Source organism: Lathyrus oleraceus, chromosome 3 (assembly GCF_024323335.1).
Source record: "Lathyrus oleraceus cultivar Zhongwan6 chromosome 3, CAAS_Psat_ZW6_1.0, whole genome shotgun sequence".
NCBI lineage: Eukaryota > Viridiplantae > Streptophyta > Magnoliopsida > Fabales > Fabaceae > Lathyrus > Lathyrus oleraceus.
This window is the reverse complement of record NC_066581.1, coordinates 81,670,874-81,695,748: the sequence shown is the minus strand read 5'-3', so window position 1 is coordinate 81,695,748 and position 24,875 is coordinate 81,670,874. Positions and strand designations below refer to the sequence as shown.

The 24,875-nt window shown below is 32.0% G+C and overlaps 2 protein-coding genes across 2 annotated transcripts; one reads left to right on the top strand and one right to left on the bottom strand.

Moving 5' to 3' along the window:
- Positions 1-2,834: 2,834 nt before the first annotated feature.
- On the top strand, positions 2,835-5,420 carry LOC127125460 (rho GTPase-activating protein 2). Its single transcript, XM_051054236.1, has 4 exons — positions 2,835-3,345; positions 3,613-3,733; positions 3,830-4,180; positions 4,590-5,420. The coding sequence occupies exons 1-4, from the start codon at positions 3,032-3,034 to the stop codon at positions 5,055-5,057; spliced, it is 1,254 nt and encodes a 417-aa protein (XP_050910193.1). The 5' UTR covers positions 2,835-3,031; the 3' UTR covers positions 5,058-5,420.
- Positions 5,421-6,412: 992 nt separating this feature from the next.
- LOC127129793 (uncharacterized) lies at positions 6,413-6,808 on the bottom strand. The gene has a single exon (XM_051058918.1). The coding sequence runs from the start codon at positions 6,806-6,808 to the stop codon at positions 6,413-6,415; it is 396 nt and encodes a 131-aa protein (XP_050914875.1).
- Positions 6,809-24,875: the final 18,067 nt, after the last annotated feature.

Sequence of the window (24,875 nt, the reverse complement as noted above, 5' to 3'; positions counted from 1 at the left end):
TAAGATAAGCCAATCTACTGTTTTCGGTTTCCGGCTAATCATTGGTTTTTACCTACCAATTCCCTAAGCGGCTTCGATCTCTATTCGATTCAAATTCGATTGACAAGCGCAATAGATATATGACATATTTATATTCCTATATTCCGAATTAAGCAAACGGATAAATACAATCGTGAATTAAGCAAACACGATTTACAAACGCAATTTAACGACAAAACGACAAAAACGGCGATTAATAGTTAGGAATGCAATCATACGAATTTAATCAAAACCATTCCATAAAATACAGATTAAGCAAATGAAATTTCATAGAATAGAATTGAAAGAGAACAAAATTAAATTGATAGAATAAAAACCTCAAAGCCTTGGAAATTCGGTTACAGCAAATTGACTCTAGGAGATTAGTTCCTCTTCATGATCGCACAAAAGCAAAAAGTTATTGTGAATAATGTGTGTTTGCTACAGTACTGCGGCTGCCCTTTTAAACAGAATAAGGGTTTCACTTATAATTCAAACTGGGCCGGAAAACCTAAATTTGGCCCAACAAATGGCCCAAAAGAAATTATTTCCTAAAGTACAAAACTTCAACGAATTATTTGAGACGTCTGCACTCTGAATCAGCTTTTGGCTTAAACAAGAAAATTATAGCCCTTTCTCTTAGCTTTCCAGAGCATGTTAGAACGCGCAAAACGACAACCGTAGCTCAAGTTATGATCTAAACAATCGACATGTATCAAATAGCCGCTAAAACTGAAAATAGCAAACGAAAATAGATTAAAGGCAAACATGAACTTAAATCTAAAAACATAATAAAATATTAAAATAAGTAAGATAAACTAGATAAATGCCTAAGTACAATTATAGAAGAATATGCATCAAAATGCACTGATCACAGATTCTAGTGGAAAACCATTTAAGAGTGCATGTAGGTAAAGCGAGGACGAACATCGAAGCACTATAAATATCAGTGCCATCTTTCTCTCTCTCTCTCTCTCTCTCTCTCTCTCTCTCTCTCTCTCTTACTCTTGCATTTAAATTCATAGTGATTGCATGCTTAGGTTTTTCAATTTTGTCGTATTATATTGTTTGTTCTTGATAGAGATTTATTACGTAAGCATTAGGTTTTGTTGGAATTGGATAACATGTTAAGCAAGATAGCTGATTGATAATCTGGAAACGAATTGAATTTAGAACTTCACAAATTGAATCATTGTGTATACACTTCTTATGATTACACAAATTGAATCAATTCATACCAAGCGTTTCATCATTATGATCTTTGATATTTGTGAAACAAACAATATTCAACTGTATAATTTTCATTTTCGCATGAAACATTTCGCTCACAACTCATTTTTGAAAACACTCTGATTTTGGAAAACAGAGATTGAATTTTAATTTGGGTCTATTCACCCCCTCTATACCGTTTTTCTACTTCCATATTCACATCCAATAAAATTATATGGCCATACCATTAGCTTGGATCTGATTACCACTAATAAGATTCACCCATATCTTCTTCTTTGAGTCTGAGTCATCATGGTTCGTCATATATTTTTCCGTTTATGCGCTCTTCGATGTCGAACTTAGGTCAATAGTCTCACCCTCTTCATCGTTCGTAAAGTTGTTTTCTTCGTTTGCTTTGCCCAAATCTTCATTCGACTTTTCCTTCTAATGAGTGTTGTCATCTTATACCTCATATGCCTTCGATTTTTCTCGTGGCAATGACACCTTCCGCGGCCACCCCGCCCTATACTCATCTTTTAGAACAATACCTAATTTTTATTGTTTTATCACATTTTTCAAGATACTCAATAATATATATAGACTATCATCGAAATTAAAAAGAATATGTGTTCTTATTAGTGGATTTTTTATTTTTTATTAGCTTTTTGAAAAAAACGATACAAATTTAAAAAAAAAAATTATAAAAAAAATATAATTAATATTATAAAATTACTTGAGAGTGTTAGGTTTAAAATATGGAGTGCATGGTACATTCCTCTCATTGTCGTGGAGTTAGTTCTTAGTTTTTTTTCTACCCAACCCACTTTCAAATTTTTTAAGCCTTGAATAAGTAGCTATAAGACCCAAACAAATTTATTCTCTCAAAAATTTGCAGTGCCGTGCAACGGTTGTAACGTAAACGTTTATGTTCTGAAAAAAGCAATAAGATCAAGTAAAAAGGAGCTATCTTATACAAAAGTTGTCTCCAAAAATAAGAGGAAACATTAAAAGAAAAAGATGATACAACTATTCGTTATACAAGAGTCCCTATATGATAAATACTAACTAGTATCTTTATTTTTTTTCCTTTTACAACGGTCTTTCATAAATTCATTAGCTTTCTAGGATTTATTTATTTATTTATTCATTTTGACTCAACTATTATTTGGTAATTCGTGATTACACCCACCAAGTACATAAGTGCTTAATCATATTTTCCACTCATTAAATTTCATGATTTTGATGGTAAATCAAATCAAGCCACTGTTGTTTTAAATCAAACAAAAATAATAATTAACAAGGACAAATTAATTTCCTTTGTTGGTCACTTAGCACATTCTTTATATCTGTTTTTTTAGACATGTCACATTCATTAAATCTCAACTATATTTTGCGCCTAAACAATATTTTGTAATAAATTTATATTAAGATCTAAACCAAAGTTGATGTACTATTTAATTTAAGTAAAAGCTTAATATGGAGTAGTAGCTGTAGCAGGTAGAATTAATTATGATTTGTACAATATAATAAATAATAATAATATCCATGAAGGGTAAAATAGTACAATAATGAAGTATTGATAAAGTTAACCAAAATTTGAAAACACAAGTGGCCGTTGAAGTTCACAAGAGAAATAAAACACAAGAGCCTTCAAATCAAAAGCATCACACAAAAAACAAACAACCTTAAATCACACAACACAACACAACAAAAACAAAACAAACAAACAAACGCTTCCTCGAATTCAAAATCTGTCTCTCTAGAGATAGTGTTTGTGTGGAGAATAACAAGAGGATAATTGAGAATGAGAGGACCAGTGATGGTGAGTGGTGGATGCGGTGGTGGTGGTGTGAAGGGAAGAAGAGGAGGACGTGACGGCGCCGGCGGCGAGGAAGTTTCGCCGGCGGCGTTAATGTTGGCTGCTTTGAAGAAATCAATGGTGGCTTGTAGTGTGGAGAGTCCTGACGATGTAATCTCGGCAGTTCATCATCCAATGGAGATTGGATGGCCTACCAACGTGAAACATGTTAGCCATGTCACGTTTGATAGGTTTAATGGTTTTTTAGGTCTTCCTCTTGAGCTTGAGGTTCATGTTCCTGCTCCTGTTCCTAGTGCTAGGTACTTTTTTTTTCTAAATTTGTTTTGTTATTGATCATACTATTGGATCTCTTAGTCGGAGTTCAGAGAGAATTTTGTCGTCTATTGTGGTTTTCTTCGACTCGAGAGATTACTAATTGTTGGTTTCTATTTTGGTTGTGTAACATTTCAATTAGGGTTTGATTAAAATGCTAAAAAAATCATTTTTTATGATTAACTTTTTTCAAGAAGCTATTAAGCAATGTCATTTTTTTTTACTAATGTGTTAATTATCATGAGTATTTGCAGTGTTAGTGTGTTTGGTGTGTCAGCAGAATCAATGCAATGTTCTTATGATTCAAAAGGAAACAGTGTCCCCACTATTCTGCTACTGATGCAGGAAAGGTTATACTCACAGGGAGGACTGAAGGTAACTGCAAAATTTATGATTATTTTGTCAATTTTTCAGATTATGTAACCAACTAGTATAACTGTTTTTTTTTTCTGTTAATTGATGATTTTTCAGGCTGAAGGAATATTTCGTATAAATCCGGAAAACGGTGAAGAGGAACATTTGAGGGAGCAATTGAATAGCGGCATTGTGCCGAATGATATTGATGTTCATTGTTTGGCTGGTTTGATAAAAGCATGGTTTAGGGAACTTCCTTCTGGAGTTTTAGATGGACTTTCTCCGGAGGAAGTTCTTGAATGCAACACTGAAGAAGAATCTGTTGAGCTTGTGAAGGAGCTGAAACCAGTTGAATCAGCTCTGCTTAATTGGGCTATTGATCTCATGGCTGATGTCGTAGTTGAAGCCGACTATAATAAAATGGATGCTAGAAATATTGCAATGGTTTTTGCTCCAAATATGACTCAGGTATGTTTACGCGTGCACCCACACTCTTTTTTTAGTATAAACCAGACATCCACCGCAAGCATTTGCAGAGACTAATATCTCAAATCGTGTATGGTAAGAGTGTCACATCAGACAATATATGATCTGGACATGTATTCATAAGTGGGGACAATCCTCACCTTACAAACCGGTCTTGTAAGATTGAGTTAGGCCCAACCACAATTCTTAAGATGGTATCAGAGACTCGTTCAGATCATATATTGTCCTCAGACTCTTAACATGCACCCTCACGTCTAGGACTAGACATCTGGAGCGTGAGTATAAATGATGGGAGGCATGAGACTTAGTTCTTGGATTGTCGATACTGCACGCAATCAGCCACATGACTGTTATTTTGAATTACATTTTTAATTTTTGTCTCATGAAACAGATGTCTGATCCATTAACTGCTCTTATGCACGCGGTCCAAGTGATGAATTTACTTAAGACACTGATATTGAAGACACTTCGAGATCGCGAAGAGACATCATCAACCGAAGAATATTCATCCATGTCATCTCATTCATCAGACCGTCAATCAGAAGTAGATGACTATGACAGTCAACAAGAAATGGATACTAGTGGTGAATTCAAAAGAGCCAAATTAGATTATGATGATCATGCTGACTACAGCCACAACATTGAAGAGGCCGCTGCATCTAACTATAATGCGGAATCTGTTATATCAGTTACTGATACAAAAACGGAGGATTCTTGTTTGAGTTCCAGTTCTAGAGACGACTCGACAACAACGGAGGGATCGAACGATGAAACAACAAGTAGTCCATCGACAGAAAGTAAAGAAACCAACGATGTGGAGATGGTAAATAAATGCGGTGATTCTGTTTCATCTAGTTAAGAATTTGAGTTTCTAGTTGTGAGAAATGCTTTCATTTTTTAAGTGATTTGTTTTAGATTTTGTGTTTTACAAGCAAGATTGCTTGTGTATATTTGATTAGTAGTACACAAATTAGGAAGTGTTTGGTTTGTTTTGGATTTTAAGTTGGTTATGTTCAGTTTAGTGCTGAATTTGATCTGATTTTATGTATGTCCAAATAGTAGACTATTTGGACATAGTAGCTAAGAATTTCATATAGGTTAGAAGTTGAAGTTGTTGATTAATTCTTAGGGACTAGAGTAGAGAGATTGATTAAGCTTGAAAATGGTGTTAGTGATGTATGCAGTTCATGATCAAAATTTATGGATTCATTTATGTTCAATTCATATCCACGCATTTACTCATCTGTGCACCTTGGATCGAAGTCAGATGGAAATTGAAATCGAGATGGACTGATTTCAATCCAACAAACGCGATTTAAATAACCACCATGTGCAACTTCTAAAATTTATTGATAGTATACTTGAATTAGGTCACACCATGAAAAAGTCTCTATTCCAAAGGGATCAACTCCTAAAAAAATAAAGAAAACGTGTGAACAAGTATTTTCAATTTCAATGGTAAAGACTCACACACTATTTAAAATTATATGAAATTTGACTATTTCATCACTCTTGGTAATGTTAATTAATACTATAATGCTAAGTAAGTTGAACAATAATTGATTTTCAAATATTCTAAGATAACATGTTATAGTGCAACCAATTTTTTTTGCTTATTTCCAAATAAAAAAGTAAAAGCATCAGAATTTCATCAAGGTGGGAGGAGGACTTTATATCAATGTGGGCCCATACTAAACCCAAATCCTTTCCATCCATTCACCTTGCCACCCACATGTCTTCCCCCATCTAACAGTCACAGAAATTCACAAGCTTAAAATTCACCTAACTTTCATATATCTCCTTAAACAAAACACATTATCATAAGAACTTAAAATCTAATCAAAGCAACCAATTCTCTAACATGATTATTATAACTACAACTATATGCTATTTGCATAATTAAACTATACCGTAATGATGCTTCTGTAGATAACACATGTACTGATGTACCGACAGACATCAGATACAACGCTGACACGTTGATATTGATAATAATTTGATGTATGTCATGACGCCGATGCAGACAAAACACAACACAGGAATATCATATGAAACTGATAATAGATTGAAGGAATCATGAAATATGGTTTATAAATTTGTATAAGCATAGACACTATTGAAAGCTTTCATCAAAGTGATTCTATGCATCTAAGTGATTATCAGAAATCCATAGAAGTGATTCATAAATAAAAACTAAACAAAAAAACAATACAATCAAGATGCCAAACAAGCTTCCCAGAAAAGCCTGTTCTTTTCCATCTCATCTAAAAACTCATGATCAGAAGAATCATCGGAAACATAGGACTTGTAATTGTTATGTTCTTGAATATCATCATCTTCACAATATGAAGAAACATAAACATCACTTTTTTTCACTTCTTCTTCTTCTTCTTCATCTTCATCATCATTCAAAGACTCACATACCTTGAATTCAGCAGCATTATCATGGCAACAAGATTCAGCATCATCATCATCATAATCACCACTTCCAACTTCATAACCAAATTCATCCCTTGTTGAATCATTACAATTATCTTCAGAATCACCAGTGGCTTCAATAAGCATGTGTGAAGGAACCTTAGCAAATTCATGAGAATCTTTCATGTCCATTTTAGAATGAACTTGAAACTGTGCATAGAACCAATACAACTATTATAATTAAAGGTAGATAGATAGTATTGAAATAAAATAATAATAATAATAATAATAATAATAATAATAATTAACTTGTTTGATACTTTTTTGTGAAAGTGACAAAGAAAATGATTCAAAAGCTTAGATGGGACTATAGTAAGTATATTTCATTAGTCATTATAATTAAAGGAGAAGGATTTGGCACATTTTTTGTCAAAATCTTCTAGAGGAAAATATAGCTTGTCCAATAGAGCAATGGAGACATGTTCCAACACTTTCTAGAAGAAGACATGGAGGGTCTTTAATTTAAACATTTAATGCAAGTTAAATAATTATATTTAATATATGTTTTGTGAGTGTTTTTAATATTGGTTAAAGAATTTTTTCTGATTAAAAAATCATTAGCATTTAATAATTTGATAATTTTGAAAATATTTAATAAAAAAACATATTTTTATTCTTTAATTAATTTATTATATTTAAAATATGCATTATGAGTGTTTTAAAAATATTGGTTAAAGGTTTTTTTAATTAAGAAAATATTACCATTTAATAATTTGATACTTTTTAAATATTTACTGGAAAAAAATCATTTTTTGATTCTTTAATTAATCGGTTTTCAGAATACTAAAGTTAATTTATTATATTTAAATTATATACTATGAGTGTGTTAAAAATATTGATAAAGAATTTAAAAAAACATTAGTATTTAATAATTTGATAATTTTGAAAATATTTATGTGATCTTTAATAATCAATCTCTAGAATACTAATTAGGGTCTTGCTAACTTGTGTCCTTAAAACACAAGTTAAGGATGCTACAATTAAAAAAATTGTGTGGAATAAAATAATATTTTAAATTTCAAAAAATTAAATGCATCGATTTCAAAAATGTATTTATACAAATAAGTCATTAACTTGTGTCCTTAGGATACATGTTAGCATTAACCTACTAATTAATTTGTTGTATTTAACATGTATGTCTTATGAGTGCTTAAAAATATTGGTTAAAGAAATTTTTATTTTAAAAAATAGTATTATTTAATAAGTTGATAATTTTAAAAATATTTACTAAAAGTAATCATTTTCTTATTCTTTAATTAATTGGTTTCTAGAGTACTAAGGTTAATTTATCATATTTAAGATATGTCTTTATGAGTGTTTTTAAAATATTGGTTAAAGATTTTTTTAATTAAAAAAATTTAGCATTTAATAATTTGGTGATTTCGAAAATATTTAATTTTATTAAAAAAATTTTTTTTTAATATATTGGTTTTTAGAATGAAAGTTAATTTATTTATTTTTTGGTCAAAGTTAAACTAGTATGTTTAACATATTTTAAAATATTTACTTTTTTAAAAATCATTTTTTTTATTCTTTAATAAATCGGTTTCTAGAATACTAAAGTTAATTTATTTAGTTTTGGTCAAAGATAAATTAGTATATTTCACATATGTTTTGTGAGTGCTTTTGAAAGTATTGGTTAAATAAAAAAAATTAATCCAAAAAACACTAGCATTTAATTATTTGATGATTTTGAAAATATTTAATTTTAAAAAATCATTTTTTATTCAATAAATAAGTTTTAGAATATAAAATTAATTTCAAGAATGTGTATTATTTATTAATTTGAAGTACATGTATGTATATTATTTATTAATTTTGACTAAACGTGTGCATTCTCTATCTTGGTACTCCAAATATTTCAACCTTTTTATGGTAGATTTTGACTCTTTGTATCATGGTGCTAAGTTCATGGTTTTGTGGTCAAATGGATGAATTTCAAGACAAAGTTAGAAATCAAAGAAAGAAAATGAGTATTATTCCACTATTATTCTTTCAATCTTATAAAAGATCAATAATATATTTTATCTCCTTTATAACATTTTCTCGTTTTAAGATAATTGTTTATTTATAATATTAAAGAAATAAAAAAAATCAATAATATATTTTAACTTATGTAAATATTTTACTAACTATTTAATAAAAATATTGTGTGTTTTAATTATAGTAGCTACTAGATTTTATATATAGCCACCATGCTGAAGAATTAAAAATAAATTTATTCAGAAAAAGTATCATCTCTTGTGAGAACTTAGAACTTTAAAAAAATTGGTCAAAGAAATCTATTGTGTGTGTTATAAGTAACAAAGCATTTGATATTTAAAAATATATTATACGGTTTTGGAAACAAAAACGTGTGTAACTAATTAAATATTATAGAAATACAAGTTAATTTAAGGAAGTACTTGGTACTTTTTCAAAGAAATTTCCTTCTTGGTGCTTAGAAAATCTCATACCATTTTCTAAGTAATTTTTAACTTTGTTTTGTAACATTTTGGCTTTTTCATTAGATTCAAACTTGACCATTAGATATTTTCTTCTCTTTTAGATGAATTTCAAATCTTATAATTTAAGACTATACAATGAACCGCATTTTATTTTCTTCTCTTGTAATTTTTAACTTTGTTTGCATCATATTAATATAATATTAAAAGTTAAATACAAAACATATATAGTTATACAATATTATAATCACTAATTTATTTGATTTACAAAATTGATCTCTATATTTTAAATTTAAATATTTTTTATTTTTTTATTTTAAATTTAAACAGTTTGATCAACCTATCATGTTTTTATATTTAAAATTAATAATATTTTTATTTTTAAATGACAAATTATTTATGAAACATAATAAATATATATATATATATATATATATATATATATATATATATATATATATATATATATATATAAATACATTGTTGAATTTTATAAATAAAAGTATAAATTAAAAATAAAAAATCTTATAGATTTTTTATGAAAAAATGTGAGAGAAAAACTAAAACGGATTGAATATAAAATAAGATATTAAAATTATTTAAATTTTAAATAGAGAAATTAAATTTATAAATAAACAAAATTGGGGACCAAAATTATTCTTTAACCTATTATAAACAATTTAAAATCCTAATTTAAGTATAAAATAAAAAACATCAAATCACCTTAATAAAATATCATTCATTATAAACTTATCACATACTACTTACATAGTTTTTAAAGTTATTAAAAGATAAAATATCTCATTAAAAAGTTATTCTTTAAAAAATCAAATCAAATCAAATGAATTAGATAAATTGAATAAAATAAATGACTTAAAATTCAATTTTACTAGAGATTTAACTAAAAAAATTTAACTCATAAAATCAAATAAATATTTGACATTATTGTCCATGTCACTCATATTTTGTGGATTATATTAGAAATGAGTTAGGATTAATTCATGTGTTTTTTCCTTTGGATAAAACAATCCCTTTTGTAATGAAGTATTTGTAATCTGAACAAAATCATTTTGTAAGAGATTTACTATTTCTGGTCACTATAAAAAACAAATTTGTCTTATGTTTTTGAAGACTTCGTACCATTACAAATATTTTATGAAATTTTAAACTAGTTAAGAATAATGTTACTAATATACTCTTCATTCAATTTAAAGATTAATTACTAAATAGTTAACTCATTAAATATCAACAAGTATAATTTAGTAAATTTTATATATGTTTTAGATGAAATTAATTATTTTAAATTAATGTAAAATTAATTATTGAAATATAGTTTTTTCTTTTATTTATAATAATGATCGTGGGAATATTAAATACTTTCTCTGAAATGATTTATAAGTAAAACACACAATATTTTTAATTACAAATTATAAGAAAAAACATTAAATTTATTTTATTTAAGTATTTTATTCAAAAAATGAATTTAAAATAAAATAAAATAAAATGTAAATATAATTTGAATTTTTTTTCAAAATAACCAAGTTTGGTAGAGGATGCGCCAGATGAATTGGCGCATCTCCACATTGTAAAGAGGAGGCGCCAATAGCATTGGCGCATGCATTGGGCTCCTCATGAGGAGGCGCCAATACTAGTGGCGCCTACATTGGGCCTCATGAGGAGGCGTCAATGCTAGTGGCGCCTGAGTGTATTTTGGTGGGTGTATGCGCCAATTCATCTAGCGCATACACCCCTCCTATTTTTTTTATTTTTTATTTTTTTTATTTTTAATATTTAATTTTTATTATTTATTAAATAAAAAATAGTAATGAAAATAAATAAATTCATTGAATATGTAATAATTGGTTACATTGGATTGGACTGACAATAAACTAATGACTCGCCCGATTATAACGTCCCCCCGTTCCACATCCCGGTGCGTTAGTTTGTCTCCGAGGTCTCCCACGATTTTCTTGAGGTGTTTGTGGTCTTTGGGTGCTGACCTGATCGAACGATGGCTGGTTGGAAGGTCTGACGGAAGTTCTAGTGGTATTTGACAGATGTGTCATTATTTGCTCCCAATATCCGGAGAGGCTCTAGCCAACGGCGCTTCCGTAATGGAGTTCAGTGCCCATGTCATCGTAGTTAGGGCGTTGGACATTGGGGTTGGTTTAGTGTTGTCGAGTCCATGGATCACAATGAGGGCATGCCGATGGAACAATACCAAGTCGAACTAGATAGAGGTTGGTGCGACTGCGGAAGGTTCCAAGCCTTTCGTACCCCCTGCTCCCATGTCATTGCGGCATGCTCAAAGGTTCGAAGGGATCCATCTTACTTGCTATCTGAAGTTAACAAAGTCGCCAGCCTTTCAAATGTTTATAAAATTAATTTTTCGATAGTGGCAAAAGAGGATTATTGGCCAGAATATCAAGGGGACATCGTCTGACACAACGAAGTTATGCGAAGGAAGAAAAAGGGTCGCCATAACAGCACCCGGATTCGAACCGAAATGGATACGGCGAACAAAATGGTTAGATTATGTAGTTCATGTCGTCAACCAGGTCACAATCGTAATAATTGTCCTAGTGTTGGAACGAGCACAACCAGATAAATTCAGATGTACCTCTGTTGCAATATATGAAAAACTAAATTTATTTCATAGTACCTCTGTTGCAATATATGAAAAACTAAATTTACTTCATAGTAGACGTCTGTGACGAAAATACCATTACATAAAAAATAACACAAACAATTAAAACAACTAGAATATAAAAACTATGCGATTACAACCATCAAAACAATTTTGAACATGTAATGCATCATCCTACGAGCGTCTTGGTCGGTCTTAATATCCACCCATTCGCGCACTTCTCCGTGTTGGTTGAACGTGGACACAAGTCATTGTATTCTTCTAATCCGTTCATCCTCTCCAATTTCTCCCTCTAACCAATTGTACAACGTCCGATTAAGACGTTCAAATGTATTTGTGTTTCAAAGTCAAATCTGTATCGGAGCCGCAACGGCAGAAAATATTACATCAGTATTTCGTTTCTGAATGTATGCAGACATTGTTGAAACAGAGAGAATTGAAATTGATGGTTGAACTAGACAAATTATGGTATTAGGAGATGAGTTTGAGTGAAAAATATTGTATCCAAGGCGTGGTATTTATAGAGACGAAACATCCATTGTACAAAACACGTGGGTGCCTTAGGGATTGACGCCCACATGACCATCACATGCAGGCGCCAGATGAATTGACACCCACCAACCAAAATACACTCAGGCGCCACTAGCATTGGCGCCTCCTCATGAGGCCCAATGCAGACGCCACTAACATTGGCGCCTCCTCATGAGCCCAATGCATGCGTCAATGCTATTGGCGCCTCCTCTTTACAATGTGGGGTTGCGCCAATTCATCTGATGCATCCTCTACCAAACTTGGTTATTTTGGTTTTTTTTTTTTGAAAAATTGATTATTTTCGATTTTTTTAAAAAAAATTGGTTATTTTGAAAAAAAATCATTATATTTAATTTGTTTTCTCTCATTTTCCATAAATAACTATTAATTGAAATTATTTTTACATCTTACTATAAAATATATTTTAAAAAAGAGACAAAAATTTGAATTATAAAAATAAGTGTGAAATATTGAGTTTTGTTTATAAATCATTATATTAACAATTAGGTTATTAATCATATTTTAAATGTGATTGTGTATGACTTGCAACATATGAAAGAAGTTTTAGTTCAATAGACTTTTAGTTAAACTTAAATGCAAATATAATTCTTAAGATGCTTCATTTTAACTTATGAATTAAAATGGACAAGATCTTAATAACTTCATCGTGGTTACTCTTAAATTTAAAAGAAATAATGTGCAAAATACCGCAAGTAAGCTAATAAACAATTTTATTGAATCTTTTGTGTTTAGATTTAATATCATTTGATGTCTTTCCATGTTTTCTTTGACAAGATTTAAAATATTTTTTATTTTCTTTTTTGTTTTGATTCTTATCCCTCATACTTTTCTTTTTTTTATATTTGTAATATATTATAATTGTATGTAAAAAAAATTACAAATTAATCTTCAACAATAATAATTTCTAAGTTTTATATGTGGGATCATCTACATAAATCAACTTTCGTCATAATATTCTATCAATGATCATATTTGTGTCCAAATCATTAAGATATAGCTCTTTCTTAATAACTTCTCTGATAGTTTTTCTAAGTCTTCTCTTCCTCTAATTATTTGTCTTCTCTCCTTACTACAGAATTTATCGATCTTCTCTACATGCTCAAACCACCTAAGTCTATTTTCCATCATCTTCTCCACTATAGGCGCTACCCCAACACTCTCTCTAATATTTTCATTTTTAATTTTATCTTGTCGAGTCTTAGCACACATCTACTACAACATTCTCATTTATCATTTATGTTACACTTATTTTATTCTCGTTTTGACTTTTAACTGCTCAATATTTTGTCTCGTACAAAATCGCAAGTCTTACCACAATTTGATCAAACTTTTCCTTCAACTTAAGCGATACATTGCATCACACAAAATATTTGATGCCCTTCTCCATTTCAACCACCCAACTTAAATTCGATGATTTACATCCCTTTATATTTCTCCATTTTTGTATTATGGACCCAAGATTTTTAAATTGTTTTACTTAAGAGATAATATGGCTTCTAACTTTCACCTATATGTTAGAAACACTTCTTTTGTTGAACATACATTTCATATACTACGTCTTACTTCTACTTAGGTGAAAACCATGTGTTTCTAAATCTCATCTCTAAGTTTCCAACCTCTCATTTAATTTCTCTTTCGACTCTCCAAGAAGAACTATATCATATGTAAATTGCATGCATATCGATGTTAACTCTTAGATGTGTTTCATGAGTACATCCAAAATTAAGGTAAAAAGGTAAGGGTTTAGGGTTGAACCTTGATGCAAACCAATTGTAATAGAAAATTGTTTGTCTTTCCACCCTGTGTCCGGACACTAGTCGATACTCCTTCATACATATCTTGGATAACTTAAATATATGCAATCCTAACTCATTTCTTCTTTAGGTATTTCCGAAAAATCTCTCTATGCACTATATCATACGTCTTCTCCAAGTCAATAAAAATTAAGTACATGTCTTGTTTGTCCATATGATACTGCTCCACCATACACCATAATAGATAAATCGCTTTCATGGTTGACCATCCAGACATAAAACCAAATTATTTTCGGTGACCTGAGTCTCTTTTCTTAATCTTCGTTCAATCATTTTTTCCATTACTTTGTGATATGACTCATAAACTTAATCCCTCTACAACTTTGCACAATTTTGTATATTCTCATTATTTTTATAGATTGGAGTTAAAGTGCTTCTTCTCCATTCATCCGACATGCGCTTTGACCTTATAATTTCATTAATGAGTTTGATGAGCCACTCAATACCTCTATCTCTAAAAAAAATCAAATTTTAATAGGTATGTTTTCTGATCTAATCGCCTTACTGTTACTCATTTTTTTCAACGCTTCCTTTACCTTCTATTTCTGAATCCGGTTGTAGTAACTATAGTTCCGATATGTTTCTCTAATGTTGAATCTTCTAGAGCCTGATGAGATATCATATCCTTCATTAAATAGGTTGTAGAAATACATCTTCCACATCCTTTATAGCTTTTTCCTGAACCAAGACTTTGCCTTCTTCATCTTTAACACACTTCACTTGATCCAAATCTCTAGTCTTTCTTTTTCTTCCCTTAGCAAACCTATATATAAATCTTTCTCCCTCCTTGGTTTTAATAGATTTGTATAATCTGTCAAAATTTTGGATTTTTGCTTCATTCTCCACCTTATTGATCCCATTCTTAGTTTTCTTGTACTTTTCCCACGTTTCGACATTTTTACACCTAGATCAAACTTTAAAACTGTCATTTTTTACTCTCACTTTACTCTTGACATTTTCATTCCACACTCATGATTCTTTTCTCCTAGGTCCAAAATTTCTTGATTCACTCAACATCTCGTTAGGCATTTTTCTAATCCCTTTGGCCATGTGATTAGAAAAGTGTCTAAAGAAACGATTAATGAATCAAGAGGTTTTAGATCTAGGGGTAAAGAAAAAATATATATATTTTAAGAAAAAAATTATTTATATTTTCATAACAATATTTATTGCATATTGTAAAAAAAGATAACATAATTTAAAATATTTAAATAAAAAATATTGAAGTAGTTGATAGTTACAATTTCTTATAAAAAAAGTTGAAAAAAATCACAAAAAGATTTTATATTTAAAAATTAAAATAGTATAATTTTTTCTTCTCACTCTACTCAACAAAATATGAGAAATGTGTAGTAATTTTAAAATTTCATCTCCCTTGAGAGTTGAGACTATGTGTAAGTGTGTAGGAATTTATCTCATTTCATTTTATTTTCTCTTTATTGCTTTCTACATATTTATATCCTTTTATTTTCGTTTTGTTGCGGCTATCAATTGAATCTAATTTTTATATTCGATTTGCATCTTAATAAACCATTAAAGAATTAATTGGTTATAGAAGGAGCTTAAAAATTAAGTTACAATTAAGGCAAACCTCCAAATGGTAAGTTGTTTTTGACATTTTCCAACCTTAGGTAGGTTTGAATAAATGTAGGCTTATATTATATTCACGTTAGTTCCATGTTTGATAATGGGGACGCTAACACACGTTATGGGTTGCATAGCTACATGAAACTAATTAAGGCAGACAACTTAGAAAAAACTTTAGTCACTTTGAACGTTACTCTATCTAGAAATTGGGTGAACAATTGAAAAATCGAATAAGATATTTTTATATTTTGGAGATATATCTTTTAACACACTTAAAATAAGAGCATTTCATAAGTAAATTCTTTATATTTGTTAATAACTGATTCAGGATGCATCTATGGAATCACCCCGAAATAATTATAGAGATGCATCATAAAATCACTTTGTATTTTACAAGTGAATCATCCACCACAAATTTATAAATAAATAAAAAAACGTTCTGGAGATGTATCGCAGTCATTCTTTAGGGATGATTTCGTAGATTCATATCCAAAATGATCTTTGAAAGTATCTAAGTTTTTTTGCCTTGACAACAAGTGTCTCAAATTGATATTTTTTTTTACCATTTACACTAGGATATATTAACATAATGTGAATTATACTAATATAATTCAAGGATGTCATACATAAATTCAAACATTAATACAAATCTAAACATTAATCAATTAACCAAAAACGTTACCTCGATACATAATTTTTTTTCTTCAGAATATACAATTATTACCAAAAATATAAATATATATAAACTATCGTGCATATCTAACCCTCATGTTTCTCCTCTGCCACCTGTACTCGAATGCATTATGTGTCTCGGCTAAGATGACATGTACGACATCCATACTAGAACTACCTTCCTCAAAATATGCTCTCTTTATGGTATCTCTCGCAATCTCCCCATTACGATGACATACCGACAACAGGTCCTGGGCATAATTATCGCTAGCTTGTTCATCTTCCAATATCTCCTAATGAGTTGGTCTATGTGGTGCTTTCGCGATATCTAGTGTCATGTAAAAATGTGATTGTTGATAGAGCCAATGGATGTAGTCATGTGTAGTAGCCCATGGATCAAGAACTGGCATATTGCATGCCTCGTCTGATACCAGATGACTATAGAAATCATCAAGTATGACATTAAGATCTTTATGGCGCATTGTCGGAGGAGCAGACACAAAGGGAGGTCTTGGAATAATCTAAAGAAACCCAAACTGGTGCATGATCTGCTCAGGCAGATGTGGATACGTCAGGCGTGAACCACAAGTCAACCATCAAGAGTAGAAGACTATGTATTCCAAGGCATGTGTCTGAGGGTGACCGTCGTATGGGGAAAAGCATATGTCGTCAACTACAGTGCGGTCAATAAATATCGTGTAGGACTTTATCGCTCGATTCCCTCTGAGCGGGGGAAATACGCTAGTACGTGGTCAATCCTCTGTGTAGTCTATCTCAGGTTCCCAATTGGATATGCGAGGAAAAGTGAGACAAGATCCACGTCGGAAAATGGTTTATATTATATATTAGTAACAAGTGTAACGTAGGTGTTATGAAAATATTAGTAACAGTTACAAATATACTACCGTAAATAATGTGTAGCTTCTTGTCATATGTCTTAACTTCCAAAGAAAAGCTCCATTTAATTTGGAGTACAGATAAACCACCACCCCCACCCCCCGGTTGTACCCGTGGATCTGCTCTAAGTCGATGAAGTATGTTAGGTAGACAACATTAATGTATGTTGCACTTTATGCACAAATATTGTCGTGCCAACCAAGTACAGGAAGTATGACCTCAATGAAGATTGTCTTTGGAACAAAACCTCCACATCGCCACCTTCGACCTCCATTGTCGTAGCCAGGTGGCATTTGTACAGTTTCGTCAGGTATGAAAATCAGGCATAAGCGCCTCTCGTGGCCTCAAACTCATCTTTGAGCCTTACCTGGGTTAACACCTAAATAGTTCACCATCAATTGAAGTGCCTCAGATTTGTTGATTTGACCATGGATTAGTAATCCTCCCTTAATCGAAAGATGCAAAAGGCATGAGACATCATCAAGGGCGATGGACATATCACCATGAGGGATGTGGAAAGATTATGTCTCTTTGTGCCATCTCTCCATAAAATCCTCCACAATGTCATGGTTTATGCTCTTGTATCTAATGGCACATAAACCTTCCATCCTAACGAACTACATCTTGAAACTACGTGTCTACATTCTATTCCAGGTTCAAAATCTTTATGGCATGGTTTACAGATTATATAGTTTCACGCTCCTGTAAATATAAATATAACAACATCAATCACAACTCAGATAGTATGAAACATATGTAACATAAAGTAAATAAATATATTTTTCCTTCCGAGACATGCCTAGCAGCATGTTCTATACAAAGAGGAAGTAAGGAGGTGTCATAGGGGATTAGTGGAAAGCTATCAGGAACGGGAGCAGTAGCACCAATAGGTTCCTCCTGTTGGGCTTCAGGGGCTTCATAAGCATGAGGGTCAGCAAGAGACACGTTCCCTCGGAAGTTTGAAGATTGAGACACGCGGCCTTGTGAAGTTTAAAACACACGACCATGTGAAATCGATGCTTCCACATCAAATAAACTAACACCAACTCGCGTGCCTTAATCTGTTCTGGTTTTCAGCCATTTTCCTATATTACAAACCAGAAAATCATATCAAAATCAAGACAAGTAAAAAACCAGAGATGTATCTCCGTAAAACAGGAGAGACAAAATTCGGAGATGCATCTCTGTAAAAATGTGTGATTGTAGAAAATGCAGAAAACATAGAAAATACCCTAAACAACGATAAATTTGAATGCATCTTTATACAAATTAACTATTTTGAATATAACTACAAACTAATACATTTTAAACAATTTATTTTATCTAAAACGTGCATAACAACTCAAAAAGAAAAAGAAAAAGAAAAGTTTGTCGATTGAGAGTAGTAAATAGAATGAATTGGGATTGAGTTCAATAAATTAGAAGTAGTATTGAAATTTGAGAAAGAAACGTAGTTTAACCCTTTTGACCTTTATTTTCAGCGTTTTGATAGTTTTGAGACGGGAACACATTTCAACATAAGGAACTAAACCAACCACCTAGATAAAGATGCTAATTGGTATGGTCTAGATTATAAGCAAAATCAATAAATTTCAAACTAATTAAAGATTTTATGTGTAATTATTTTTCTTGATCTTATTACAAAAACAAAATAGATAATTAGGCTTTACAGTTTTACACGAGATATAATTTGATTTGATAAAAAAAGTCATTAAAAAGTAAATTAACATAGTTTGATTGTTAATAAATTGATTAGTTGGATTAATTTTAAAATAAAATCAATATAATATAATATTATTATTTATTAAAATACTCATATTAATTATAATTAGTAGAAGTTCAGTAGAATGAAACAAGTTGCATTCTTCTTGACTTTTCAAAAACCTACTAGTACATTTAAAACGAGGTATTTGATTTCTTCCCTTGATCATCTTCTGATTTTAGCTAGTTCTCGAAAATAGAAAAATTTGAGAACCTATATCTAAGTATCTCCATTGTTGACTTTAATAGGGACATATAATAATTTTCGAACTGAGGCGAGAATAATTAATTCAAGAGATATGGATCTTCTCCCACTAGAATAAAAATGAGAAAGGTTGGTGTTAGATTTGCTTTGTTAAGATATTAGATATAATTCAAGTTGAGGTGTGTGGTTCAAGCCCAAAGCTAATTAGGATTTAGGATTTGTTACCTAGTTTGTTATTTTACTTAATAGTCAAATCACTTAGGTGTATATAAATAGACATTTTTTAATTCAATTTAATAATACAATCCTTATTTCCTTATTCTCTCATTCTCTCCTCACTAAAAGTGCCTTAAGCACTAACAAATTGGTATCAGAGCCTGGTTAGATTCTTGAGCGTGTTTTCAAGAATCACACGTCAGAGATCGTGTTTCTGGGATCATGGGTTGTTGTTGATCAATCACTGCAAAGATGAATGGTAATAGAAATTTACCAAAATCTCTTCCAACTCTTGACGGTAAGAATTGGCTTCGATGGAGAAAACAAATACAATCTCTATTTGATTTTCATGAAACCCTATAAGTAGTTACTAATGGTATTCCTGTGGTTTGTGAAGATGCAACCGACACACGGAGAACCGCTCACAAGGATGCCAAGAAGAAAGATTGCAAGGCAGTGTTTTACATCCAATCGGCAGTTGATGCGACTAATCTCGAAATAATCGCTTATGCTAAATTGGAGAAGGAGGCACGGGATATTCTTGTCAATTACTACGAAGGAGGCGAGAAAGTCAAGGTTGTCAAGTTGCAATGTTTGCGACGACAATATGAAATGTTGTCGATGGAAGAAGATGAAAAGATTGCAGGCTATGTGTCGAAGGTGCAAACACTCGTCCATCTCATGAAGGCTTGTGGTATAACCCTAACTAATAAAATGATAGTTGAGAAGGCAATGCGTATATTGACCTCTCACTTTGATCACGTTATCGTAGCTATTTTAGAATCCAACAATCTTAAAACCCTAAAACTAGAAGATTTAGTTGGTTTGTTGGAGGTGCATGAGATTATGATTGTCAAAAGGAAAGGAGTTCAAGACTCGATACAAGCACTACAGGCTTAGTCATGGAAGAATAATGATGGTTCCAACAAGTTCAAAGGCAAAATCAACAAGACTCAAGGTAAGAAGTCTTGGTAAAATCCTCACAAGAATAGAGTCGGTGATAGAGCTTCTGAATCCTCGAAAAGAGGAGAAGGAAATTCCTATCAAAAAGGCAAAGAAGAGAGAAAAGGGTATGTCGTGTTATAACTGTGAAAAATATGGTCACTTGGCCAATCATTATTGGTACAAGAAAGACAAGGGATCGACAAAAGGAAAGGACGAAGGATCGAACCTTGCAAGTCAAAATTTAGATGATTCTGATGATATGATGGTTATGGCTGCAGTTGTAGATGACCATGTCAAATCCAAGATCTGGTTCCTCGCCTCAGGCTGCTCGAATCACATGACTGGTTGACAAGTATGGTTAGTATATTTTGACGAGTCGAAGAAGAGCAAGGTCAAACCTGCTGATAATAGCTTATTGTAAGTTGAAGGTACTGGAAACATAGTTATTAAAAGGAGTAATGGAGCAAAAGCCTTGATCAAAGATGTACTCTATGTTCCTGGAATGAAGTGTAATATGCTAAGTGTTGGACAATTGGTCGAAAATGGGTTCTTAGTGGTTATGAAAGATGGAGCCTTAGAACTTTTCGACATCCAGAATAACTTGGTCTTGAAATCTCCGGTGTCGAAGAATAGAACATTTAAGACCATGATCAATTCGACTGAGGTACAATGTATGAAAATAGTCGTCGAACACAAAAATAGTTGGTTGTGGCATCTGAGATTTGGCCATCTGAATTTTAGGTCGCTCAATCAAATGATCACTCAAGATATGGTAATTGGTATACCAAGTCTTGAGATGCCCGACAAACTCTATGAAAGTTGTCTAGTTGGAAAGCAGTCCAGGAAGTCTTTTGTTTCGACTATGCCAATGAGATCCTCCTGCATACTCGAATTTGTACATGCAGACGTATGTGGTCTTTTTGAGTAGCATACCATTGGTGGAAACATGTATTTTGTTTCGTTTGTTGATGAGTTTAGTTGAAAGCTGTTGATCTATGTGATCAAGAAAAAAGGGCAAAGTATTCAAAATCTTTAAGAGATTCAAGATGCTTATAAAAAACCAGAGTGAAAAGAAGATCAATGTGCTACAAACAGATGAAAGTGGCAAACACAAATCCAAAATATTTGAAGCAATTTGTGCAGAACATGGTGTTGATCATGAGGTAATTGCTCCTTATACTCCTCAACATAATGGAATAACATAAAGAAGAAACATGACCATATTGGAAATGGCAAGATGCATGCTGAAGCAAAAGTATTTTCCAAAATACTTATGGGGTGAAGTTGTTTCGACTTCTATTTATATACTGAACAAGTGCCCTACCAAGAAGCTGAAGAACAAGGTTCATGAAGAAGTGTGGAGTGGAAAACGACCATCAGTGAGTCATCTGAAGGTGTTTGACTCTATGTCTTACAAGCATGTTCCTGATGCAAGAAGAAGGAAGTTTGATGACAAGAGTAAACCTATGCTTCTGGTAGGATATCGTAAGATTGGAGCATACAGGTTGTTCAATCCAATTAATCAAAAGAATATGATTAGTCTAGATATTGTGATTGATGAAAATTTTGCATGGGATTGGAATTCTAGTAATGCAATTGACAAGCCATTGATGAGCTATGATTTTGACGAAGCATGTAATGATGTTGAAGTCGAAGATATTATCGATATTTCAGTTAAAGTCGAAGTTGTTATTGATATACCCGACATATTCAAAGTCGGAGAGATTATGTCTAGCACAAGTCAGAGACCTCAAAGAACTAGAGCTCGTCCAGCAAGACTTTAAGACTATGAAGTGGTTGGTGATGATGAAGTCAAAACAGATGGAGAACTAGTTCATTTTGCTTTACTTGCATGTGCTGAACCAATCAACTATAGCAAAGCTATAAAGAATGTGAAGTGGAATTCTTCTATGGTTGAAGAGTTACAAGCAATCGAAAGAAACAACACATGAGAGTTGGTCAAATTTCCAGCCCATACAAAAGTTATCGAAGTGAAGTGGGTGTTCAAGTTAAAGCACAATGTTGATGGGTCGAAGCAAGAAATAAGGCCAGATTGGTAGCTCGGGGATTTCTTCAGCGAGCAGGACTCGACTACTCTGAAGTCTTTGCATCTGTCGCAAGATTGGAAATTGTTCGGCTAGTGGTAGGCTTGGCATGTAAGCAAGGTTGGTCGACATTTCACTTAGATGTGAAATCGACATTTTTAAATGGATCTTTAGATGAAGAGGTGTATGTCACATAACCTCCTAGATTTATGATTAAGGAGGAAGCAAGGAAAGTATAAAACTTGCACAAAACGCTCTATGGTCTCAAGCAGACACCTAGGGCATGGAACAAGAAGACTGACTCATACTTGGTTGAATTGAGATTCGTCAAATGCAAATCTGAGTATGGTGTCTATGTTCAGATTGTGGCACAAGATAACAATCATATGCTTATATGTCAATAACTTACTAGTAATTGGAAATAGCTTGAAGAACTTGTCAAAGTTCAAAGAGTTAATGAAGAAGGAATTTGAAATTTCGGATATGAGAAAGTTGTCATACTTTCTAGGCATGGAATTTCAAATTCCGAAGCAAGGTATGGTGCTACATCAAAGAAAGTATGTCAAGGAGATACTCAAGATATTCAGGATAAATGATACAACTCCTGTATCTTCGCATATCAAACCAAATTTGAAGTTGGAGAAGTATGGAGAGGAAGACAAAGTCGATGCAACTTTGTTCAAACAAATTGTGGGATCTATGAGATATGTGTGCAACAGTCAACCTGATATATGTTTTTTAGTCAAATTAGTGAGCATATATATGAGTGAACCAAGGGTGTCACACATGAAGGCTGCAAGAAGAATCCTGAGATACTTAAAAGGATCATGAAACTATAGAATTTTATTTCAACGAGACTCTGAAAGCAAAGAAACTATGATTATTTGTTATTCATATGTTGATAGGTGTGGAGATAAGGAAGATCGAAGAAGCACTACTAGATATTTCTTTCAAGTATTTGGTGCCCCAATCTCATGGTGCTCGAGAAAGCAACCTGTGGTGGCATTATTGTCGTGTGAGGCTGAATATATAGTAGGATCATATGTTGTGTGTCAATCAATCTGGATCAGATATGTGCTGGAAGAGATTGAAGTCGAAGTGAAGAAACCTCTGGTGTTGCAGATCGACAACAAGTCAGCCATAAATCTTGCGAAGAATCCAGTTTTGCATGGAAGAAGTAAGCACATAGAAGTTAGATTTCACTTCTTAAGGGATAAGGTGAATAGAGGTGAACTTGAAGTAAGGCATTGCTCAAGTGAAGCACAATTGGCCGATATTTTCACTAAAGGATTAAAGATCGACAACTTCCTAACGCTGAGAAAGAAATTAAGAATAGTTCAAATCGACAATGATTAGTGTGTTCGACAACTTGGATTATAGGGGATATGTTGAAATATTAGATATAATCCAAGTTGAGTTGTGTGACCCAAGTCCAAAGTTAATTAAGGTTTAAGATTTGTTACTTAATTTGTTATTTTACTTAGTAGTCAAGTCACTTAGGTGTATATAAATAGACACTTTATAATTCAGCTTATTAATTCAATTCAATAATACAATCCTTATTTTCTTATTCTTTCTTTCTCTCCTCACTAAAAGTGTCTCAAGCACTACCATGCCTTTGGTGAAATTTTGATGACTAACCATATACTTGTGATAAAACTCATGGAGGATCATATGGTACAGAGTGTCGTTATGAGTTTGAGGTGTATGGTCAAGAATGAAGTTGGAGAGCATGAGGTGAACTAGTGGTCAAAGGATCGATCAAGATGTAATATTTATGGTAAGCATTTTTTATCTGTAAATAGTGAAAAAGAAATGGGAAGAAAAGTGCCAACAATTCTTCAACAACTTGATGATGTTGTTGAATATCCTTATGTGAATGACGAAATTTTTGGAGCTTCATCTTGATACATCGGTGAAAGTAGAATTGGTATTACTTATTGAGATATGGTAACGTCTTTGGAATGGCTGATGATTTTCCCATAAATGGTAAATGTGTTTGTTATTATAAAATGCGGGGATTGCCTCTACATATTGTTTATTTTTCAATATGAGATTTACCCTTCCTTTTAATGAATTTGAAGTTGAAGTTCTGAATCAATTAGAAATTTATCTTTCAAAATTTCACCCTGTGAGTTGGGTTTATGTGAAAATGTTCCAACACTGGTGCGAATATAAGAATGGTGTTCATATGTTGACGTTATTCTTCCATTTGTATTATGTTTTTTAAAAATATGTCGACTCTGACCACCCTCAAATCTACTTGAAGTGCGATCGTAAAAATTTGAAGTGTATATAGATAGCTTTGAAGAATTCAAAGATAAATATTAATTTATTTCTCTCAACAATCGTGTTGTTCATGAAAGTCTTGTTGAGATTCCAACATAAGCCTTTGAGGCTGGAGAGAGAAGTAG